Source organism: Rattus rattus, chromosome 9, assembly GCF_011064425.1.
Source record: "Rattus rattus isolate New Zealand chromosome 9, Rrattus_CSIRO_v1, whole genome shotgun sequence".
NCBI classification, from domain to species: domain Eukaryota; kingdom Metazoa; phylum Chordata; class Mammalia; order Rodentia; family Muridae; genus Rattus; species Rattus rattus.
The window spans coordinates 55,420,363-55,439,086 of NC_046162.1; the positions used below are offsets into that span (position 1 = coordinate 55,420,363).

Genomic DNA, 18,724 nt, shown 5'->3' on the forward strand with positions numbered 1-18,724 from the left:
GTCAGATTTCCTGTCAGTCACAGTTACAATAGCTATTGGTCCATCTTGCGGTTTCTCCCGCCTCCCTTTACCTAATTGGTTCATTCGAAAAGGCCGCCTGTTGAGTAAAAGACCTTTGTGAGTAAAAGACCGTCTGCGATTGATTGCTGTAAAAGAGCAAATGAGAGCGAGTCGGTGATTGGTTCCTCTGATTTGGGCGGGCTAGATGAATGTTCAAATGAAACTAGGGAAGCTCTCCTAACCGACGCACGTCTGTGGAGAAGCGCCCAAGTCGCCGGTCGCCTAGCGTTTCTCACTGATTTTGTCGCTTTTAGGATTCTCGAGCCCCTTCAGGACGGTCACCATGGAGTTGTCACCGCTGCAGGTACAGCTCGCGGATGGGACCGGGTGGTAGAGCCTTTACGCGGCCTCTGCGTTCATGGCGGGTGATGAAAGTTGAGGCTCCTGGGCCGAGGGCTGGCCGGCGACCGGCTAGGATCTGGTCAACTCCATCTTCTGGGCCTTGAGGGGTCATGGACAGGGTGAAGCTCTTTACGAAATGATATCTATAATCTAATCTGGCTTCTTGAGTGTCGTGTTTTTATTGTTGGTGGGGGCAGGTTCAACTGGTCCTGTGATCGGTCTGTATTCTAATGGCCCTAGGGTGACTTCCAACCGGCTTATAGTTAAATTCGATGGCCCACTTTCCTTCCCTGGTTGATTTGAATAACTCATCACGGAAGGTGCAGAGCATGACAGTTCCCACTGAGGAGCTGGCCGACCGAGTGGCTCAAAAAAGTCCAGTTTCAGGATGTGAATGTGGCCAAGGGTTTGCATCCCTAGCATCCCAACTACTATGGCTGGATAACACCACCATCTGCAATCTGCACGAGACTGTGTGGGCACTCTGTAAACATTTTTCCATTAGATGAAAGAAGTTGAGTGCAGTTTATCGATGACGTAAAAATATTATCCAAGGCAGAAATTTCCATACTTGGCTGAAATAAAATACTGTTTTAAACGGGCACCTGTTGCCAGACCTAGTGGGGCAGGCCTGGAATGGCATCTGCTCCAGAGACTGAGGCAGGAGGATGGCTTAAGCTAACTAATGAGACACTATCTCAGAAACAGCAACAGGGGGTTTTGAAAAGCAGGTCTGGGGAATTTGCTCAGTGGTCAGAGCATTTGCCAAGCACGTGCATGCAAGGAAGGCCTTGCGTTCCATCCCCAGCACCACACATACACAAACCACAGAACCTAGTTCCAAGGATTTTAATTGAATTGTTTGTTCGAAACTATGCAAACTCTCCCGGTACCTACAAGCAGAGGACAGATTGTGATGCAGTGTATTGACTTTATCATAACTGCAGATACTTTGTTGGCCACTTCTGATAAGGTTGTAAAAATCAGTTTATTTTTGCTTCCCCTAATGACTAGCCTGTAAATGAAAATATGCTACTCAACAAAAAGAAGAATGAAGATGGCAAGAAAAGACTGTCCGTTGAAAGAATCTATCAGAAAAAAACACAACTGGAACATATACTGCTCCGCCCAGATACCTACATTGGCTCTGTGGAGTTAGTGACCCAGGTAAAACCAAACTAGCTAAGTGCACTTGCTCTATTGTTACACGGCATACTGTGTCAGGTTAATGTTTCTTACTTTACTTGGCATCACTGGAACTGATCCTTCATTGATGCAGATACGGACTCTGTGTGTGTGTTTCAACATTTATTCTAGAAGACTTTACTCCTGGATGTATTGGGCAGGCCTTTAATCTCAGCACTCAGGAGTCAGAGGCACATGGATCTCTTGAGTTTGAGGCCAGCCTGGTCTGTGTAGCCAGTCTCTGGCCAGTCAGTGCTACGTAGTGAGACACTGTCTCAGAAAAGGCAAGAATATTAATGTCAAAACAATAAATAAATAAATAAAACTAGTGAGACACTGTCTCAGAAAAAGCAAAGTATTGGGGTTGGGGATTTAGCTCAGTGGTAGAGCGCTTGCCTAGCAAGTGCAAGGCCCTGGGTTCGGTCCCCAGCTCCAAAAAAAAAAAAAAAAAAAAAAAGCAAGAGTATTAATGACAAAACAATAAATAAATAAAAATAACTTTCTTTGCCTTTTCTAGCAAATGTGGGTTTACGATGAAGATGTTGGTATTAACTACAGGGAAGTCACTTTTGTTCCTGGTTTGTATAAAATCTTTGATGAAATTCTAGGTAAGTAAATATTTTTATATAAAGATCTCCTGGTTAAGTTCCTAGGTATCATGCATACCAAACCTTCTGTAGACATAGCCCCTGCTCCTGTCATTTCAGGTAATTAGTGGTCAAAAGTGAGGCAGTCAGGCTGCCTGTGGCAGTCACGTCTTTAATCACTTTGGGGTACAGGTGGGCAAATGTCTGCATTTAAAATTGGCTTGAGGGTTGGGGATTTAGCTCAGTGGTAGAGCGCTTGCCAAGCGCAAGGCCCTGGGTTTGGTCTCCAGCTCCGAAAAAAAAAAAAAAAAGAAAAGAAAAAAAAAAAAGAATAAAGTCGACTGATCTAAGTAGTGAATTAAAGGCACTTAGACCCTACCGCCAAAAAGGAAAACAGACAAAAAAAAAAAAAGATAATCCAAATAAAGTCCAGAAAGTTAAGTTTTTCTCTGAAAGTAGTACTATGAACAGAGATTGGTATACTAAAGCAGCGAGGTGTTAATTCTAATGCCCAGGAGAAAGATGCAGAAAACTCAAAAGTTCAAGGTTATTCTTCACCACGTAGCAAGTTCAAAGTCAGCACGAGATGCGTGTGATTCTGTCTCAATAAAAACTGCTGTAAACGGGGGCTGGAGAGATGGCTCAGTGGTTAAGAGCACCCGACTGTCTCAGAGGTCATGAGTTCAATTCCAAACCTGGTGGCTCACAACCATCTGTAAAGAGATCCGATGCCCTCTTCTGGTGTATCTGAATACAGTACTGGAATAAAAATAAAAAAAAAAAAAAAAACTGCTGTAAACTAATTTTTGTTGGGGTTTTTTGTTTTTTTTTTGTTACTTAGAATGTGTTTTTCTTTATTATAGACCTAGTGTGTTGTAAAGCACTTTAATGCCTTCTAAGTGTGTATTTTATTTTCTTACAGTTAATGCTGCTGATAACAAACAAAGGGACCCAAAAATGTCTTGCATTAGAGTCACAATTGATGCGTAAGTGAAGCTGTCTGTGCTAGCGCTCCTATTCTTGTGCTTGCTTTGATTACCGTGAAGATAGCTTCTTTAAAATTAATGTTTCAGGGGGTTGGGGATTTAGCTCAGTGGTAGAGCGCTTGCCTAGGAAGGGCAAGGCCCTGGGTTCGATCCCCAGCTCCGAAAAAAAGAACCAAAAAAAAAAAAAAAATTAATGTTTCAGGGGCTGGAGAGATGGCTCAGAGGTTAGAGCACTGACTGCTCTTCCAGAGGTCCTGAGTTCAATCCCCAGCAACCACATGGTGGCTCACAACCATCTGTAATGGAATCTGATGCCCTCCTCTGGTGTGTCTGAAGACAGCTACAGTGTACTTATATATAGTAAATAAATAAATAAATCTTAAAAAAAAAAAAATTAAGGTTTCAGGCTGGAGAGATGGCTCAGCCGTTAAAGGCTTACAACCAAAAATATAAAATGGAGATTTCCTGCTGGTCGTGGTAGCACACACTTTTAATCTTAGCAGTTTTGGGAGACAGAGGCAGACTGATCTCTGAATTCAAGGCCAACTTGTTCTACAAAGAGAGTCCAGGAAAGTCAGGGCTACACAGAACAATCTTGTCTCAAAAAAAAAAAAGAAAAAAGAAAGAAAAGAAAAGAAAAAAGTTTGAATTAGTACAGAAAGACAGGATTCTAAAATGAGTAGTCTGTGGGTACCCAACAATTAAAACTAATATGTATCGGTAGTTTTGGTTTTTTCCTTTGGTGTTTTTTGCTTGCTTGTTTTAGTTGGTGGATGGGGGTCTCAGTGTGTGGCTCTAGCTAGTGTGGACCTTGCTATATAACTTCAGTGTGCTGGCCAAACTCAGGGACCCACCTGCCTGTGCCTCTCAAGCACTGTGATTAACTGTGAGCACCTAATGCCGTCAACAGTTTCTAGTTGGGTCTGGTGGTAGAGGCTGTAATCCCAACTGCTTGGGAGGGTGAGGCAGGAACGTGACAAGCTGAAAGCCAGCCTGAGCAATGTATTGAGACCATGTCCCAAAAATGTCCCAAACAAAAAGTGTTAAATTAAAGGACCGAGAGGGCTGGAGAGATGGCTCAGCAGTTAAGAGCACTGACTTTTCTCTTCCACAGGTCCTGAGTTCAATCCCCAGCAACCACATGGTGGCTAATGATCCAATAATGAGATCTGGTGCCCTCTTCTGGCCTGCAGGCATACACGGATGCAGAGCACTATACATAATAAATAAATCTTTGGGGGGGAAAAAGGACTGAGTGTAGCTGGGTGGTAGCATGTGTGTAGTCCAGACCCAGGACTACAAAACCAAAAAGCTTACCAGATGTGGTGGGTGGCATATACACTTCATCCCTTCAGGAAGAGGCAGAGACAGATATCTGTGCATACCAGGCCACCTAGAATTTCGTGGTGAGACCCTGTCTCAAAACAAAACAAATTTCCATAGTTGCTCTGAACCATTTCAAAATAATTTATAGACATTATGCTTAACCATGCAGTCATGGTTGAGACAGGGCAGGATGTCAGCTAACATTTGCAATAATTATTCTAGTCATCTGAAAGTCTAGAAGGATTTGGGGTTTTTGTTACTGTTATTTCCTTTTTGATGATGCTATTGAAACAGCAAGCCAGCAGCTGGTAGTGGAGAATAATTTGGGTTTATATTTCTGGTTTTAAATGCGAGTGTGCCTGATTCACATTTTTTATTACCCTGATCCATGTGATGTAAACTGTTTAAGGCTCCTGGAAGGGGTATGTTATTGATGACCAAGTACTTGAGTGCACTTAAGGACTTGATAATGATCTTTTCAGGAATGTTGACCTAGTTTTTTTTTTTTTTTTTAAAGATTTATTTATTCATTTATTATATATAAGACACTGAAGCTGTCTTCAGATGCACCAGAAGAGGGCATTTTCGGATCTCCTTACAGATGGTTGTGAGCCACCATGTGGTTGTTGAATTGAACCTCTGGAAGAGTTTTAACCACTGAGCTGATAAGTTTTTTAACTTTTTTAATAATATTAAACCAGTATTCTGAGAATTAACCCAAAATAAGATAAAAGTCCTAGTAACTGAGCTGGGAACATGGGTCAGTTTTGAGAACTTGGTATTCTTGTATAGGTACCTGAGTTTGGTTGCCAGCACCCACACTGGGGTGACGGGGGAGTCCAATGCCTCTAAGCTATGCAAGCTCTTGCACTTATGTGCAAATAGGTACACACACCTGTAGACAATTAAAAAAAAAGTCTGAGTGACCGTCAACATTTTGCTAGTGAGCAGGGAAGTTTGTTTATTATGGGTAATATTTTTCCTTTTTAATGCTTTTCAGTGTGCTTTATTGGGTGGGAACACTAAAGGAAGTACGAACACACAGATGATCCTCTTGAAAATGGTATTATTTCCTGATTTTCTTTCTTTCTGTTAGCATAACTAATTTTCTTTTGTTTATCCTAGTATTTTTAAATTTCATGTTTTTTCAGCATTATCAGTGTCTATCCAGGTGTTGGAAAAGGTTTCTATTCCCAACCCTGCCTGGTGGAAAAGGCTGACCATGCTAGCGAGTAGCTTCAGAGGGAGTCACAATGAAATACACTTGTAGATTTATGTAGTTTATTTTTCAATGTTAAGCATTAATTTAACATTTGTTGTATAATAAAATTTTCTATCTTTTCTCAGAGAAAATAATTTAATTAGTATATGGAATAATGGAAAAGGAATTCCTGTTGTTGAACACAAAGTGGAGAAAATGTATGTCCCAGCTCTCATATTTGGGCAGCTCCTGACCTCCAGTAACTACGATGATGATGAGAAGAAAGTGACAGGTAGACTACTGCTAGAAAAGAATGCTTGTGGCTGGGAAAGACACATCTTTTAAATCACTGTCTGCGGTATGAGGATTAATAATATGGAATTAGGGGACTAGAGAGATGGCTTATTGATTAAGAGAATTGACTCCTCTCTGAGAGGACCCAAGTTTAACTGTGAGCATCTAAGACTTGTAACTATATTAGATGGCCTCTTCTAACCTCTGTGAGACCATGCATACATGGTGCACTGACATACATACAGGTAAAATATGCATACAATTAAAGTTTAATACAAATTTCAATATGGGAATAAGCTGGATATAGTATCTGGAAGCAAAGGCTCACTGTGTGGCTCTGGCTGGCCTAGAAATCTACTATGTAGATCAGGCTGGTCTTGGTGTCAAGACAGCCAGGGCTACATAAAGAAACCCCGTCTTGAAAAACCAAAGGAAAAAGACGAATGTCTTAGGGTTTTACTGCTGTGAACAGACACCATGACCAAGGCAACTCTTATAAGGACAACATTTAATTAGGGCTAACATACAGGTTCAGAGATTCAGTCCATTATCATCAAGATGGGAGCATAGCAGCATCCAGGCAGGCATGGTGCAGGAAGAGCTGAGAGTTCTACATCTTCATCTGAAGGCCTCTAGAGGAAGACTTGCTTCCAGGCAGTTAGGGCAAGGTTGTGAAAGAAAGCCCACGCCCACATTGACACACCTACTCCAACAAGGCCACACCTCCTAATAGTGCCATTCCCTGGGCCAAGCATATACACACCATCACAAGGAGATAGAGAAACAGGAGGAAATCTACTCACAGAGATGTTCCTGCCTCTGTCTCCCAACTGCTGAGATTAAAGAGGTGTACCACCACTTTATGTGACTGACTCAGAATGAGAAGGCTAAGCTCGGTGATGCACACATTTAATCCCAGCACTGGGAGGCAGAGGCAGGTGGCTCTGTGAGAAGCCAACCTGGTCTATAGAGCGAGTCTTAAGACAGGGCTATACAGAAGAAACTCTGTCTCTAAAAACAAAGGGAAAGGGGGGAGAGAAAGGAGGAAATTGATTAGTAAATAAGGTAAACTGTATTTAATAACTTCTATGAGCAATAAAGAAAACTTGGAGAAATGCATTTGCCAGGTCCAATTACAGTACCCAGATGGTGCTTCACAACCATGTGCGATTCCAGGCCTAGCAGAGCAGACACCCTTTCTGGGTTCCGCACATGCAGGCAAAACCCCAATGTGCACGCGCGCACACACACACACACACACACACACACACACACACACACACACTCTCTCTCTCTCTCTCTCTCTCTCTCTCTCTCATTCACCTCAAAATACTAAAGCTGTGTGTGCTCAGTAGTAGATTGCTGGCTGCTATGGGCAAGGCGGTGTTCCCCTTCTAGTATTCAAAAAGAAAATAACCATAAGAAAAGGAATTTAGTTGAGTAATAGTGTTATATATTTACTTGCCCAGGTGGTCGAAATGGCTATGGAGCTAAACTGTGTAACATATTCAGCACCAAATTTACTGTGGAAACAGCCAGTAGAGAATACAAGAAAATGTTCAAACAGGTAAGTAAATAGGTATCTTGTGATTTGCTAAATTGCAGACCAGTCATTTATAGCATCACTAATGTTCGGCTAAATTGAACAATTTTTAAACTACATAAAATTACTTTCCAGCTGTACACTTACATTGTTTGCCTCTAGGTTGTGAACTGAATCGCTTTTTCCTCGTTCCTTTTCTTTACTGCCATAGACATGGATGGATAACATGGGGAGAGCTGGTGACATGGAGCTCAAGCCCTTTAGCGGAGAGGATTACACGTGTATTACCTTCCAGCCTGACTTATCGAAGTTTAAAATGCAAAGCCTGGACAAAGATATTGTCGCACTGATGGTCAGAAGAGCGTACGATATTGCTGGTTCCACCAAAGATGTCAAAGTCTTTCTTAATGGAAATAGGCTGCCAGTGAGTATTTTCCTGGGAATGCAGGCTGCAAAGGAATTCCTGATCATTATCGTCAACTGCACAATTTGTTTTCCACCCTCATTTTTCTTACTACTTCTCAGATAAGTTCCTGAAAGAAAAGACTAGACTAGCACAATTTATAAGAATTATCTAATTTTAAGCTTAGAGAAAGAAACTATTGTTTCTTTTTTTTTTGAGACAGGATGCCACTGTGTAGCTCTGGCTGGCCTAGAATTCCACTATGTAGATCAGGCTGGCCTTCTAAGTCCTTGTAAGTTTTTTATGCATGTGGGCTTTTGCCTGGCCTGTGTAAGTATGTGTGCAACGTGTGTGCACACATGAGACTTTTTTATACATTTATTTGTGTGTGCATGTGATAACACATACTACATGCCACAGGGGTGTTTGGAGGTCAGGGGACTGTTCTGTGCAATCAGTTCTCTTCTACCATATGGATCCCAGCGGTTGAGCCTGACCACCTGAGTTCCATTCTCTGGAACACATATGGGTAGGAGTGACTGAGTCCTGACATTTCTGCACCTCTGTGCATACTGCCACGGCACATCCCTCTTCTCTCCCTCCTCTTTCACATGTACATAAGCTAAAGTTTCAAAATAAAAAAATTACAATCCTCATTTTTTTATTTTAAACATTTATTTTATATGTGTGAATGTCTTATTTGCACATATGCATATGCATCCCATGAGAATACTTGGTGCCCAAGAAGGTCAGAAGAGGTCATCAGATCTCTTGAAACTGAAGTTAAAGATAGTTGTGGACTTCTGTATGGGTGCTGAGACATAAATGCTGGTGCTGCTCAAGAGGAACAACATCTCTTCAGCCCTCTCACAGTTTATTGTTGATTTTATTTTCCATTGTTTAAGTTTCCCATTATTTTAGCACGCCCTTCTTTAATTCCTCTCCAGGTCAAAGGGTTCCGTAGTTATGTGGATATGTATTTGAAGGATAAGGTTGATGAAACTGGGAACGCACTGAAGGTGGTGCATGAACAAGTAAATCCCCGGTGGGAAGTGTGCTTAACAATGAGCGAGAAAGGCTTTCAGCAGATTAGCTTCGTCAACAGCATCGCTACTTCTAAGGTGAGTTCTGAGAATTCTTACTAGGTTTTTACTATATAATGTAAAGTGGAAGTGGGTTTAGACCTTTGTCTAAGTTATGTTTACAGTTATAATCTGGAGGAGTTTTAAAATGATATTTTTTCTTTAGGGTGGCAGACATGTCGATTATGTAGCTGATCAGATTGTGAGTAAACTCGTTGATGTGGTAAAAAAGAAGAACAAGGGAGGTGTTGCAGTGAAGGCCCATCAGGTATGCAGCTTGTCAACTCCCCTGTTCTAGAATCAGGAAGATGAAGCGCTGGGGTATAGAACATTTGCTTTAAGTACAGCAGGACATAAAGACATTTCCGTGACATATCATCTTTCACTACAGGTGAAGAATCACATGTGGATTTTTGTAAATGCCTTAATTGAAAACCCAACCTTTGACTCTCAAACAAAAGAAAACATGACTTTACAAGCCAAGAGCTTTGGATCAACTTGTCAATTAAGTGAAAAATTCATCAAAGCTGTGAGTACCTACATGGAAATTAAAATAGAGAAGTCTTATTTTTCATTATCCTCCACTCTGCAGAAGCAAAGATTGCCTGCTGAGCTGTGCCTCTTCAGAACTTCTGCCTTAGTTTGGCTTCTACTGTGTGAAGAGACACTGTGACCATAGTAACTTTTCCTCCAAACAGGGACATGTGACGAAGCCTGTCACACTGTCACAACACCCTACTCCTGATGCAAGCTTGTCCAGTTAGTGTTGCTCTGGGTTAATTCAGCTCACACTTCCCGGTCATAGTCAAATCACAGGGTCTAGCTTTGTAGCCCATGCTGGACTCTTAACTCAAAGTCCTCCTACCTTGTACCCCAGTAGTGCTGGAGTTAAGCAGTACACCTCTATGCCTAGCCCTGATCTGACAGGCTCACCAGTCTTACCCAGGTGCTGTCTTACCCTTGACTTGTCTGTATTCCCCCAAAACACAAATTGAACTAGTTATCCAATACTCATCCTCTTAAAAGGAACCCTGCTCTCCACCAAACAAAACTGTTAGTTTAAAAGCGTAAATGTATTTTTTATTGTTTTGTTCTCCCCACCACCGCACCCAGAGGCAGGGTTTCTCTGTGTAGCCTTGACTGTTCTGAAACTTGCTCTGTAGGCCAGGGACTGGCCTCGTACTCACAGAAGTCTTCCTGCCTCTTGGCTCCTGGGTGCTGGGGTTAAAGGCATGCGCCACTTGTAACTTCTTATTTCTGTCTTCCATGTTATACTTTCAACTACATGAAGACACAAATATGGCTTGTTTGCTTTTCTGTTTTATATGCATGTAGTGTGCATATGTGTGTTCATGGTTTGATTCTTTAGGCACATACATATGTGTGAGAGATGTGCATGGATGTGGACGCCTGCCTGGGTTGAACTTGAGGATTATTCTGGATCACTCTTCCCCTGAATTCAATGAGGCAGGTCTCTCAATCCAACTTAGAACTGGCCAATGTCTAGTCTCACTCTCCCAGGCTGGGATCAGAGGTAGCCTGCCATACCTCTCTGGTATTTACTTGGGATCTATACAATAAGCCATTATACTTCTGTCCACAAGCTATCTCTTGTCCTAATTTTGACCACTGTATCACCAACAAGTTGCTCAGTGCCAGGCACAGCATAAGTTCATTAAAAACACTGAGCCGAAGCACCAGCCTCCTTACTGATAACAGCTAACATGGAGAGATCCAGGGTCACTATGGCACACACACCACACCCAGTCTAGAAATGTTGCAAGTTTTTCAAGTTTTGTTTTGCTTTGTGGTGTTGGTTGTTTTTTAAATATCTCATTAGATAATGGTGGCTGGTCTTAAACTCACAGAAATCCACCTGCCTCTACCAGCCAAATGCTAGGATCAGTGGTTTATGCCAACATACCCAACTTGTATTCTATATTTGACTGAGTCTTCCTTTCCTAATGCGAATGTTTTTGTTTTGAAGGCAATTGGTTGTGGTATTGTGGAAAGCATACTAAACTGGGTGAAGTTTAAGGCCCAAATCCAATTAAACAAGAAGTGTTCAGCTGTAAAACATAACAGGATCAAGGGAATCCCCAAACTTGATGACGCCAATGACGCAGGTACACACCTCACATGTCTCTTTCAGTGATAGCAGCACACCCACACTCACAATAGCCAGCACAATAGCTCTCTTTAAAAAATTAAACAATAGGGGTTGGGGATTTAGCTCAGTGGTTAGAGAGCGCTTGCCTAGGAAGCGCAAGGCCCTGGGTTTCGGTCCCCAGCTCCAAAAAAAAAAAAAAAAAAAATTAAACAATTTCTTATTGAATATTTAGGTTATTTTAAATTTGTGGCATTTTAAATAATATTGAGATGAAAGTGGTGATCTACCTAACAAGTATTTATAATATGATATGAAATGACTATCCAACAGCAGCATAATTATTATGAGGCATTGGTCTAATAGATTATGATGTTAAACCTGGGAATGGTGGCTCTCGCCTTTAATCCTAGCACTTGGGATGCAGAGACAGGTGGATCTCTGAGTTCAAGGCCAGCCTGGTCTACAGAATGAATTCTAGGACAGCCAGGGCTACACAAAGAAACCCTGTCTTGGGAGTTGGGGGTTTACAATACTCCATTATTTGTATGGGGATGTTTTCTTAAAGCCTCAGTGAGTTCCAGATACAACCCCTGGAATTCTTTTTCTTTCTTTCTTTTTTTTTTTTTTTTTCCGGGGCGGGGGACTGAACCCAGGGCCTTGCGCTCTACCACTGAGCTAAATCCCCAACCCCCTGGAATTCTTATACTTATGATAAAATCACAGTGATTGTAGCTGATAGAACAGTTAAAGCAATGTACACTATAATAACTATGTCACTTTGCTGCACTCACCTTATTTATGCATTCTGGGGAATGTTCTATTGTAAGAGAGATGAGTAAGTTCATATATGGTATTGCTTGCTTGTATCCCCAACATAGCCAGGCAGGTCTCTGATCAAGGCCAGCCTAGCTTATGCAATGTGTTCTAGGCCAGCCACATGATGAGAGAGATGAATGACAAGCAATGTGACGTTATGTTTATTTACTATTAATGATTATTTGAATTCATATTCAAGTACTGTGGTGCCAAGAAAAATGATCTGACAGCTGAGAGATCTACTAAGTGACTAACAGACAAATAGTGTATGAGCACTTTGAGAAAGTAATAACTGATGTTCCAGGCAGAATTGCATGAAGTTTGGAAACATCAGAGAAACCTAATGAATTGTCTTTTCTTGAACCTTTGGAAATGTGTGTGTGCTATAGCACACGTGCAAAGGTCAGGACAGCTTGCAAATGGTTTTTCTTCTTTTACCATTGGGTCCCAGGCTGTCTTTGGAGACAAGGGCTGGCTCTGTTTTAGGGTTTTTGAGGCAAAGTTGTATTAGAAAACTCAGGCTGGTTTTGAATTCATGATCTTATTTTCTAAAGTTCTAGGCTTACAGGCGTGAGCTGTCATAATTGGGTATGAATTTTCCCTTAATATTCTCAGGCTATTGTTAATTGGAAATGTGGAAAAGTAAAACCATAAGGCCTAGAGAGATAGTTCAGCTTTAAAAAGCCTGTACTAGTGTTACGGGGGAGCCAGGATGGGTTCCCAGTGCTTATGTTGGATGACTCACAGCTTCCTGTAACTCCAGCACCAGGGGAATCCAATGCCTCTGACCTCTGCAGGTACCTGCAGTCACACAAATGAACCTCACAGACATAGAGTCCAAAATAATAGAAATATGTTTTTAAAGCACACCATAGGTAAGGTGTACTACTGTATTAATTTACTTATGATCCTTAACTGGAAAAGAAATGAGTATGAGGGAGTGTGGTGGAGAGTTAGTTCAGCAGTTAAGAATACTTGGGCGTCTAGCAAACGCAAAGGCCCTGGTTGGGTCCCCAGCCCCAAAAAAAAAAAAAAAAAAAAAAAGAATACTTGGGCTTGGGGTTGGGGATTTAGCTCAGTTATAGAGCGCTTGCCTAGCAAGCGCAAGGCCCTGGATTCGGTCCCCAGCTCCGAAAAAAAGATAAGAAAAAAAAAAAAAATACTTGAGCTTGAGAGATGGCTCAGAGGTTAAGAGCACTGACTGCTCTTCCAGAGGTCCTGAGTTCAAATCCCAGCAACCACGTGGTAGCTCACAACCATCTGTAATAGGATCCATGCCTTCTTCGGGTATGTCTGCAGATGGCTATACTGTACTCATATAAAAATAAATAAATAAGAATACTTGATGCTCTTAGAGAGGATACAAGTTCAGGTTCCCACATTATCTGCTTTATTATAGTTTATTGACAGTATATTTAAATGATTATGCTTTAAATTGAGTTAAATGTGCTAAAATTAATTTGTATGTTTTATTTTAGGGAGCCGAAACTCTGCTGAATGCACACTTATCCTGACTGAAGGGGACTCAGCCAAAACTCTGGCAGTCTCAGGACTTGGAGTGGTTGGAAGAGACAAATATGGGGTGTTCCCTCTCAGAGGAAAGATACTCAATGTGCGAGAAGCTTCTCATAAACAGGTAAGTGGTTATACTATTTTCAGAATCTGAACCTAGGGCTGAGAGTGCAGCTCTGGTACAGCACTTGTCTGGAATGCACAAGGCCCTGTGTTTAATCCCCAGTACTGCAGAGGGGCTGGGGGAGGGAAGGGAAGGGGATCTACGTCTCGTTTATAATGCAGGACTCCATGCTTGTATTTTGCTTCCTCACTCACTGGCGTCTTAATAGACCTGATTTACTAAAGTGTAAATAATGATTCAAAATATAGAGGCTTATAAACACTCAAGCAAAACCTATGATTATATCTCTTTATTCTTTTCAGATCATGGAAAATGCTGAAATTAACAATATCATCAAGATTGTGGGGCTTCAGTACAAGAAAAACTATGAGGATGAAGATTCATTGAAAACTCTTCGTTATGGGAAGATCATGATTATGACAGATCAGGTCAGTTATGTCAGATTTTTAAACTGCTGTCAAATGTGTGGGCTCAGCTCTCCAGCTCCTACAGCCCACAGAATGACTGGGACTAAAGCAGGTGTTACTATTGCTCTACTTCCTGCCACAAAAAGATGTTTCTAGAAACTTTGTCCATTATCTCTAGTAAACATATGTACAGAACAAGTGAATTTACTTTTAAATAGGCTTTGTTTTTAATTTGCATAGAAGAATTTTTGTAAAGTTGCCTATCGGTGGTAATTTTATTTCTAAATAGTTCTTTGTGTTTTGGCTTTTCAAATATTTGTAGGACCAAGATGGTTCCCACATCAAAGGCTTGCTGATCAATTTTATCCATCACAATTGGCCATCTCTTCTGCGACATCGTTTTCTAGAAGAATTTATCACTCCTATTGTAAAGGTATGAATGTTCAAGGATGCAAAAAGACTCTAAGGCCATGCTCAATGCTGGGTGTACCTGTAACTGGCTACGTTATGTAGGGAGCCTGCAATGACAGATGTGCTCTTTACCACAGGTGTCTAAAAACAAGCAAGAAATAGCATTCTACAGCCTTCCCGAGTTTGAAGAATGGAAGAGTGCAAATCCAAATCATAAAAAATGGAAAGTCAAATACTACAAAGGTTTGTGATGAAACCTACGTAGAAATTCTCAGTTTTGTCTGTAGGGCTACGTGGGGAACTGACCTGTTTTGTTTGTCTCTGTAGGTTTGGGCACGAGCACATCAAAGGAAGCTAAGGAGTATTTTGCAAATATGAAACGACATCGTATTCAGTTCAAATACTCTGGCCCTGAAGACGATGCTGCAATCAGCCTGGTGAGTTGGAGTCAGACTGTCCCTGTCCATTCTGCCTCCAGAAGTCACTATCAGTGTGCTCGGTTACAGTGCTTAGCTCCCAGAAGAGGGTGTGTGCTAAATTTTAGCAGTTAACCCTAGAAGAGTTTTTTATGAAATAAACTGTTTTTTGAGGGCTGGAGAGATGGCTCAGAGGTTAAGAGCACTGACTGCTCTTCCAGAGGTCCTGAGTTCAGTTCCCAACAACCACACGGTGGCTCACAACCATCTGTAATGAGATCTGATGCCCTCTTCTGGTGTGTCTGAGGACAGTGACAGTGTGCTCATATACATAAATAAATTTAAAAAAAGATGGAACCAGTAAGTACCAGTGACATCTTTTCTACCTTCTAATCTGTAGGCCTTTAGTAAAAAACAGGTCGATGATCGAAAGGAATGGTTAACTAATTTCATGGAAGATAGAAGACAACGGAAGTTACTTGGCCTTCCTGAGGTAAGAGCTTTAAATATATCCCATAAAATATGCTATTTTAATTGACTTTAGAATTGGTGTTACACCAAGTTAAAATTACTAAACAGTTTCAGTAAAAAATTTGTAATAACTATAGTATATAACACTGGTCCTATGAGATTATGATAGCATTGAAAAAGTTTGGGTTTTGGGGGTTCTTTTGTTTGTTTGTTTGTTTGGATTTTTTTGTTTTTTGTTTTTTTTTTTTCCAGACAGGGTTTCTCTGAGTAGCCCTGGCTGGCCTGGAATTTGTTTTGTAGACCAGGCTGGCTTTGAATTCACACAGATCCTCCTGCCTCTACTTCCCAGTATTTGGATCATACGCCTGACCACCTCCTTAAATGTCTTGAAGTTAAGAGGCAAGTTTATGCTGATGCTGCTATAAACAGTTACCATGTGGTCAGGCACCTGCAAGTGTGTGCCCTTGTGTGTAATACGAAGTATTTATATGACAAGCAGCCAGGCCAGGCTGGGCTAGAGAATAAGTAAAAAAAAAAAATTTAAGGGCTGGAGCTACAGCTGAGATCAAGTGCTTGCCTGGGCCTTGAGTTTAATTCTTAGTATCACTCCACTTCCCCTACAAAAGAGCTTCAGTGTTTTACACACCATGGTGTTAGGCAGCAGCAACATCATCCACCTGTTGATTTCCTTTTGTGATTGTCTCTTTGTTTTTCTCTGTTTGTCCTCGGCTGTTGTAAAACTTGCTCTGTAGATCAGGCTGCCCTTGAACTCACAGAGAAGAGATCTCTACCTGCCCTCTGCCTCCCGAGCACTGGGATTAAAGGTGTGTGCCACCACTTTCTGGCTCACCGATTGGTTTTGTTTTTGTTTTAATTGTGGAATATTTATTATTGCAATGAAGAATATGTATAGTATAAATGGACAAATGAAATTAATTCATACAATATACTGAATAGAATCCAAATCAATTAAGACAGAAACACAGGAGATATTTTAAAGACAGAATGTTCTCAATTACAAAAAGACAGAAGGAAGCATCAACTTAGATGGCTTCTCTCAGTTTGTGCTTGGTGTTTTGAGTATTTTCTGGAGGAATTCACTTACTTCTGTACAGGCAGGATTTAAACTAAGTTCTAACAAATTCTGCCAGCATTTTGAAAAGGAGTTGTCAAGAATGCTCAAACATCAAATGAAGAAGGAAGAAATATGTGGTTACAGGGATTCTAGTCTCTAATGAAAGAAAAAAAAATTATGGACAGCTAGCTAAACAGACAGGTCTAGAGAAGACCTCAGACCACCTACTGCAGTTGTCCCTGCTGCAGAACACTGGTCTTCAGTGGTCTCTTGCCAGCTCACTTAGGGTTTTTTAAGGAGTGAAGAAGTGATAGTTCTGAGTGTTTTTAGTGTTGTACTAAGTGTTGGTAAGACCAGCAGTTTATTTCCAAGCAGACCCTGTAATGCTGTCTTTGGTCCCTTAGGATTACTTGTATGGACAAACCACTATGTACCTGACCTATAATGACTTCATTAACAAGGAACTTATCCTCTTTTCAAACTCTGATAATGAAAGATCTATCCCATCTATGGTAGATGGTAAGTGCCAGTGGGTTAGACTGTTTTTACCATGAAATGGTGATTTATGCCCAGAAATTACTAAATTGAAAATGCTAATGATTGTTCTTTCATTTTAAAGGTTTGAAACCAGGTCAGAGAAAGGTTTTGTTTACTTGTTTCAAACGGAATGACAAGCGAGAGGTGAAAGTTGCCCAGTTAGCTGGGTCAGTGGCAGAAATGTCCTCTTATCACCATGGTGAGGTAAATGCACAGTCTTTAACACTTCCACCATGTCTTAGAGCAGGGATAATTGAAAGTTATTCTGGAAACACAGTTGGTACAAGTGTAAGCTGCTCTCTCTGTCCATAGTAGACAACAGCTTGTAAAACCTGTCAAAACTAAAATGTGATTACCCTCTGACCAACAGTTCTATTTCTAGAAATAACATTCCACTAGGATAGGCCAAGTTATGTTCATAGGTTTTTAGTAAGATTTAGTATTCCTGTGTGATGTAAAAGTTTAGACACCTTGAAGTCTTATGTTTTGTGCCCTTTCTGCCATCTATCCATCTTGAAAAGATCACTAAGCATCTAACCCTCACAACCTTAGAAGATTGCATGACTGAGTCGAGGTAGTGAAGACGTACACAGACACAGGTTTGTGTCCCTCTTTGGATCAGAGCAATGATTGTTCTTTTCCCTCCACAGATGTCGCTGATGATGACCATTATCAATTTGGCTCAGAATTTTGTGGGTAGCAATAATTTGAACCTTTTACAGCCTATTGGTCAGTTTGGTACCAGGCTGCATGGTGGCAAGGACTCAGCCAGCCCTAGGTACATCTTTACAATGCTCAGGTGAGTTGCTTTAGTGCCTGGAAGCAATATGCAACCAAAGGATAAAAAGGTCAGTGCTATGGATGGTCAGTTTTCAGCCTCAGCCTCACCTTTGCAACAACACTTAGCAGTTGTCGACCACTGTCCACACTAAACACTGGCCTATGAAAGGACTTCTTCATCACACTGATCTAAAAAAGCCACTTCCAACCAAAAAAATGTATACATACACACATCCTCCAAAACCAAACCCTCGGCTAAGATTAGCTTAGTCAGCAAAGTGCCTGCTGTGCAAACATGCAGATCTGAGCTCACACTCAGAATTCATGTTGTTAAAGAAAGCGTCAGGTGTAAGGGCCAGAGAGATGGCTCAGCATTTAAGAGCATTTGCTGCTCTTCTATGAAGACCCAGTTTGACTCCAGGCTCCTCATGGTGGCTCACAGATGTCTGCGCTCCACTTACTTCCAAGGGATCTGGCACTCTCAACTGGCCTCCTTGGTCACCAGGCCACACGTATGGTACACAGACATACACGAATGTAAAGCACTCATTTTGTTCTTTGCTTTGTTTGTTTGTTTGCTTTTTGAGACAGGGTTTCTCTGTAGAGCCCTGGCTGCCCTGGAACTCACCCTGAAGACCAGGCTGGCATCGAACTCACAAAGATATACCTAAATCTGCCTCCTAAGTGCTATTTTTTTTCATAATTTATAATTATTAACTTACGATCCCTACACTGGTAAGGTGGAAACAGGCAGGTTCCTGGGGTTTGCTAGGCATCCATCTAAGCTAATTATGGAGCCTCAAATAAGAGATGCTGTCTCAAAAATCAGAAAACTGAGGGGTTGGGGATTTAGCTCAGTGGTAGAGCACTTGCCTAGGAAGCGCAAGGCCCTGGGTTCGGTCCCCAGCTCAGAAAACTGTGGATGGCTCCTGAGGAATGGCACCCAAAGTTGATCTCTGACCTTTACGTGCATATGTACATGTACATATGACCTTATGCAAAAGACAAAAAGTTCAAAATCAAAATTCATTTATTCTTTTGCTTTTTTTGTTTGAG

At 41.3% G+C, this 18,724-nt stretch overlaps 1 protein-coding gene across 1 annotated transcript in view; it reads left to right on the top strand.

Annotated features, from left to right (window-relative positions):
• Window positions 1-218: 218 nt before the first annotated feature.
• Top2a (DNA topoisomerase II alpha) overlaps window positions 219-18,724 on the top strand; it is a 30,973-nt gene continuing 12,467 nt past the window's right edge. Inside the window, exons 1-20 of the mRNA XM_032913131.1 lie at window positions 219-364; window positions 1,417-1,569; window positions 2,105-2,195; window positions 3,097-3,160; window positions 5,834-5,979; window positions 7,451-7,548; window positions 7,736-7,948; window positions 8,875-9,048; window positions 9,176-9,277; window positions 9,401-9,538; window positions 10,997-11,135; window positions 13,414-13,571; window positions 13,874-13,999; window positions 14,301-14,411; window positions 14,527-14,632; window positions 14,717-14,826; window positions 15,206-15,298; window positions 16,756-16,870; window positions 16,971-17,092; window positions 17,539-17,687. Of these exons, the coding sequence (XP_032769022.1) occupies window positions 344-364; window positions 1,417-1,569; window positions 2,105-2,195; window positions 3,097-3,160; window positions 5,834-5,979; window positions 7,451-7,548; window positions 7,736-7,948; window positions 8,875-9,048; window positions 9,176-9,277; window positions 9,401-9,538; window positions 10,997-11,135; window positions 13,414-13,571; window positions 13,874-13,999; window positions 14,301-14,411; window positions 14,527-14,632; window positions 14,717-14,826; window positions 15,206-15,298; window positions 16,756-16,870; window positions 16,971-17,092; window positions 17,539-17,687 (2,429 nt within the window). The 5' untranslated portion in view covers window positions 219-343. The remainder of the gene's footprint in view (window positions 365-1,416; window positions 1,570-2,104; window positions 2,196-3,096; window positions 3,161-5,833; window positions 5,980-7,450; window positions 7,549-7,735; window positions 7,949-8,874; window positions 9,049-9,175; window positions 9,278-9,400; window positions 9,539-10,996; window positions 11,136-13,413; window positions 13,572-13,873; window positions 14,000-14,300; window positions 14,412-14,526; window positions 14,633-14,716; window positions 14,827-15,205; window positions 15,299-16,755; window positions 16,871-16,970; window positions 17,093-17,538; window positions 17,688-18,724) is intronic.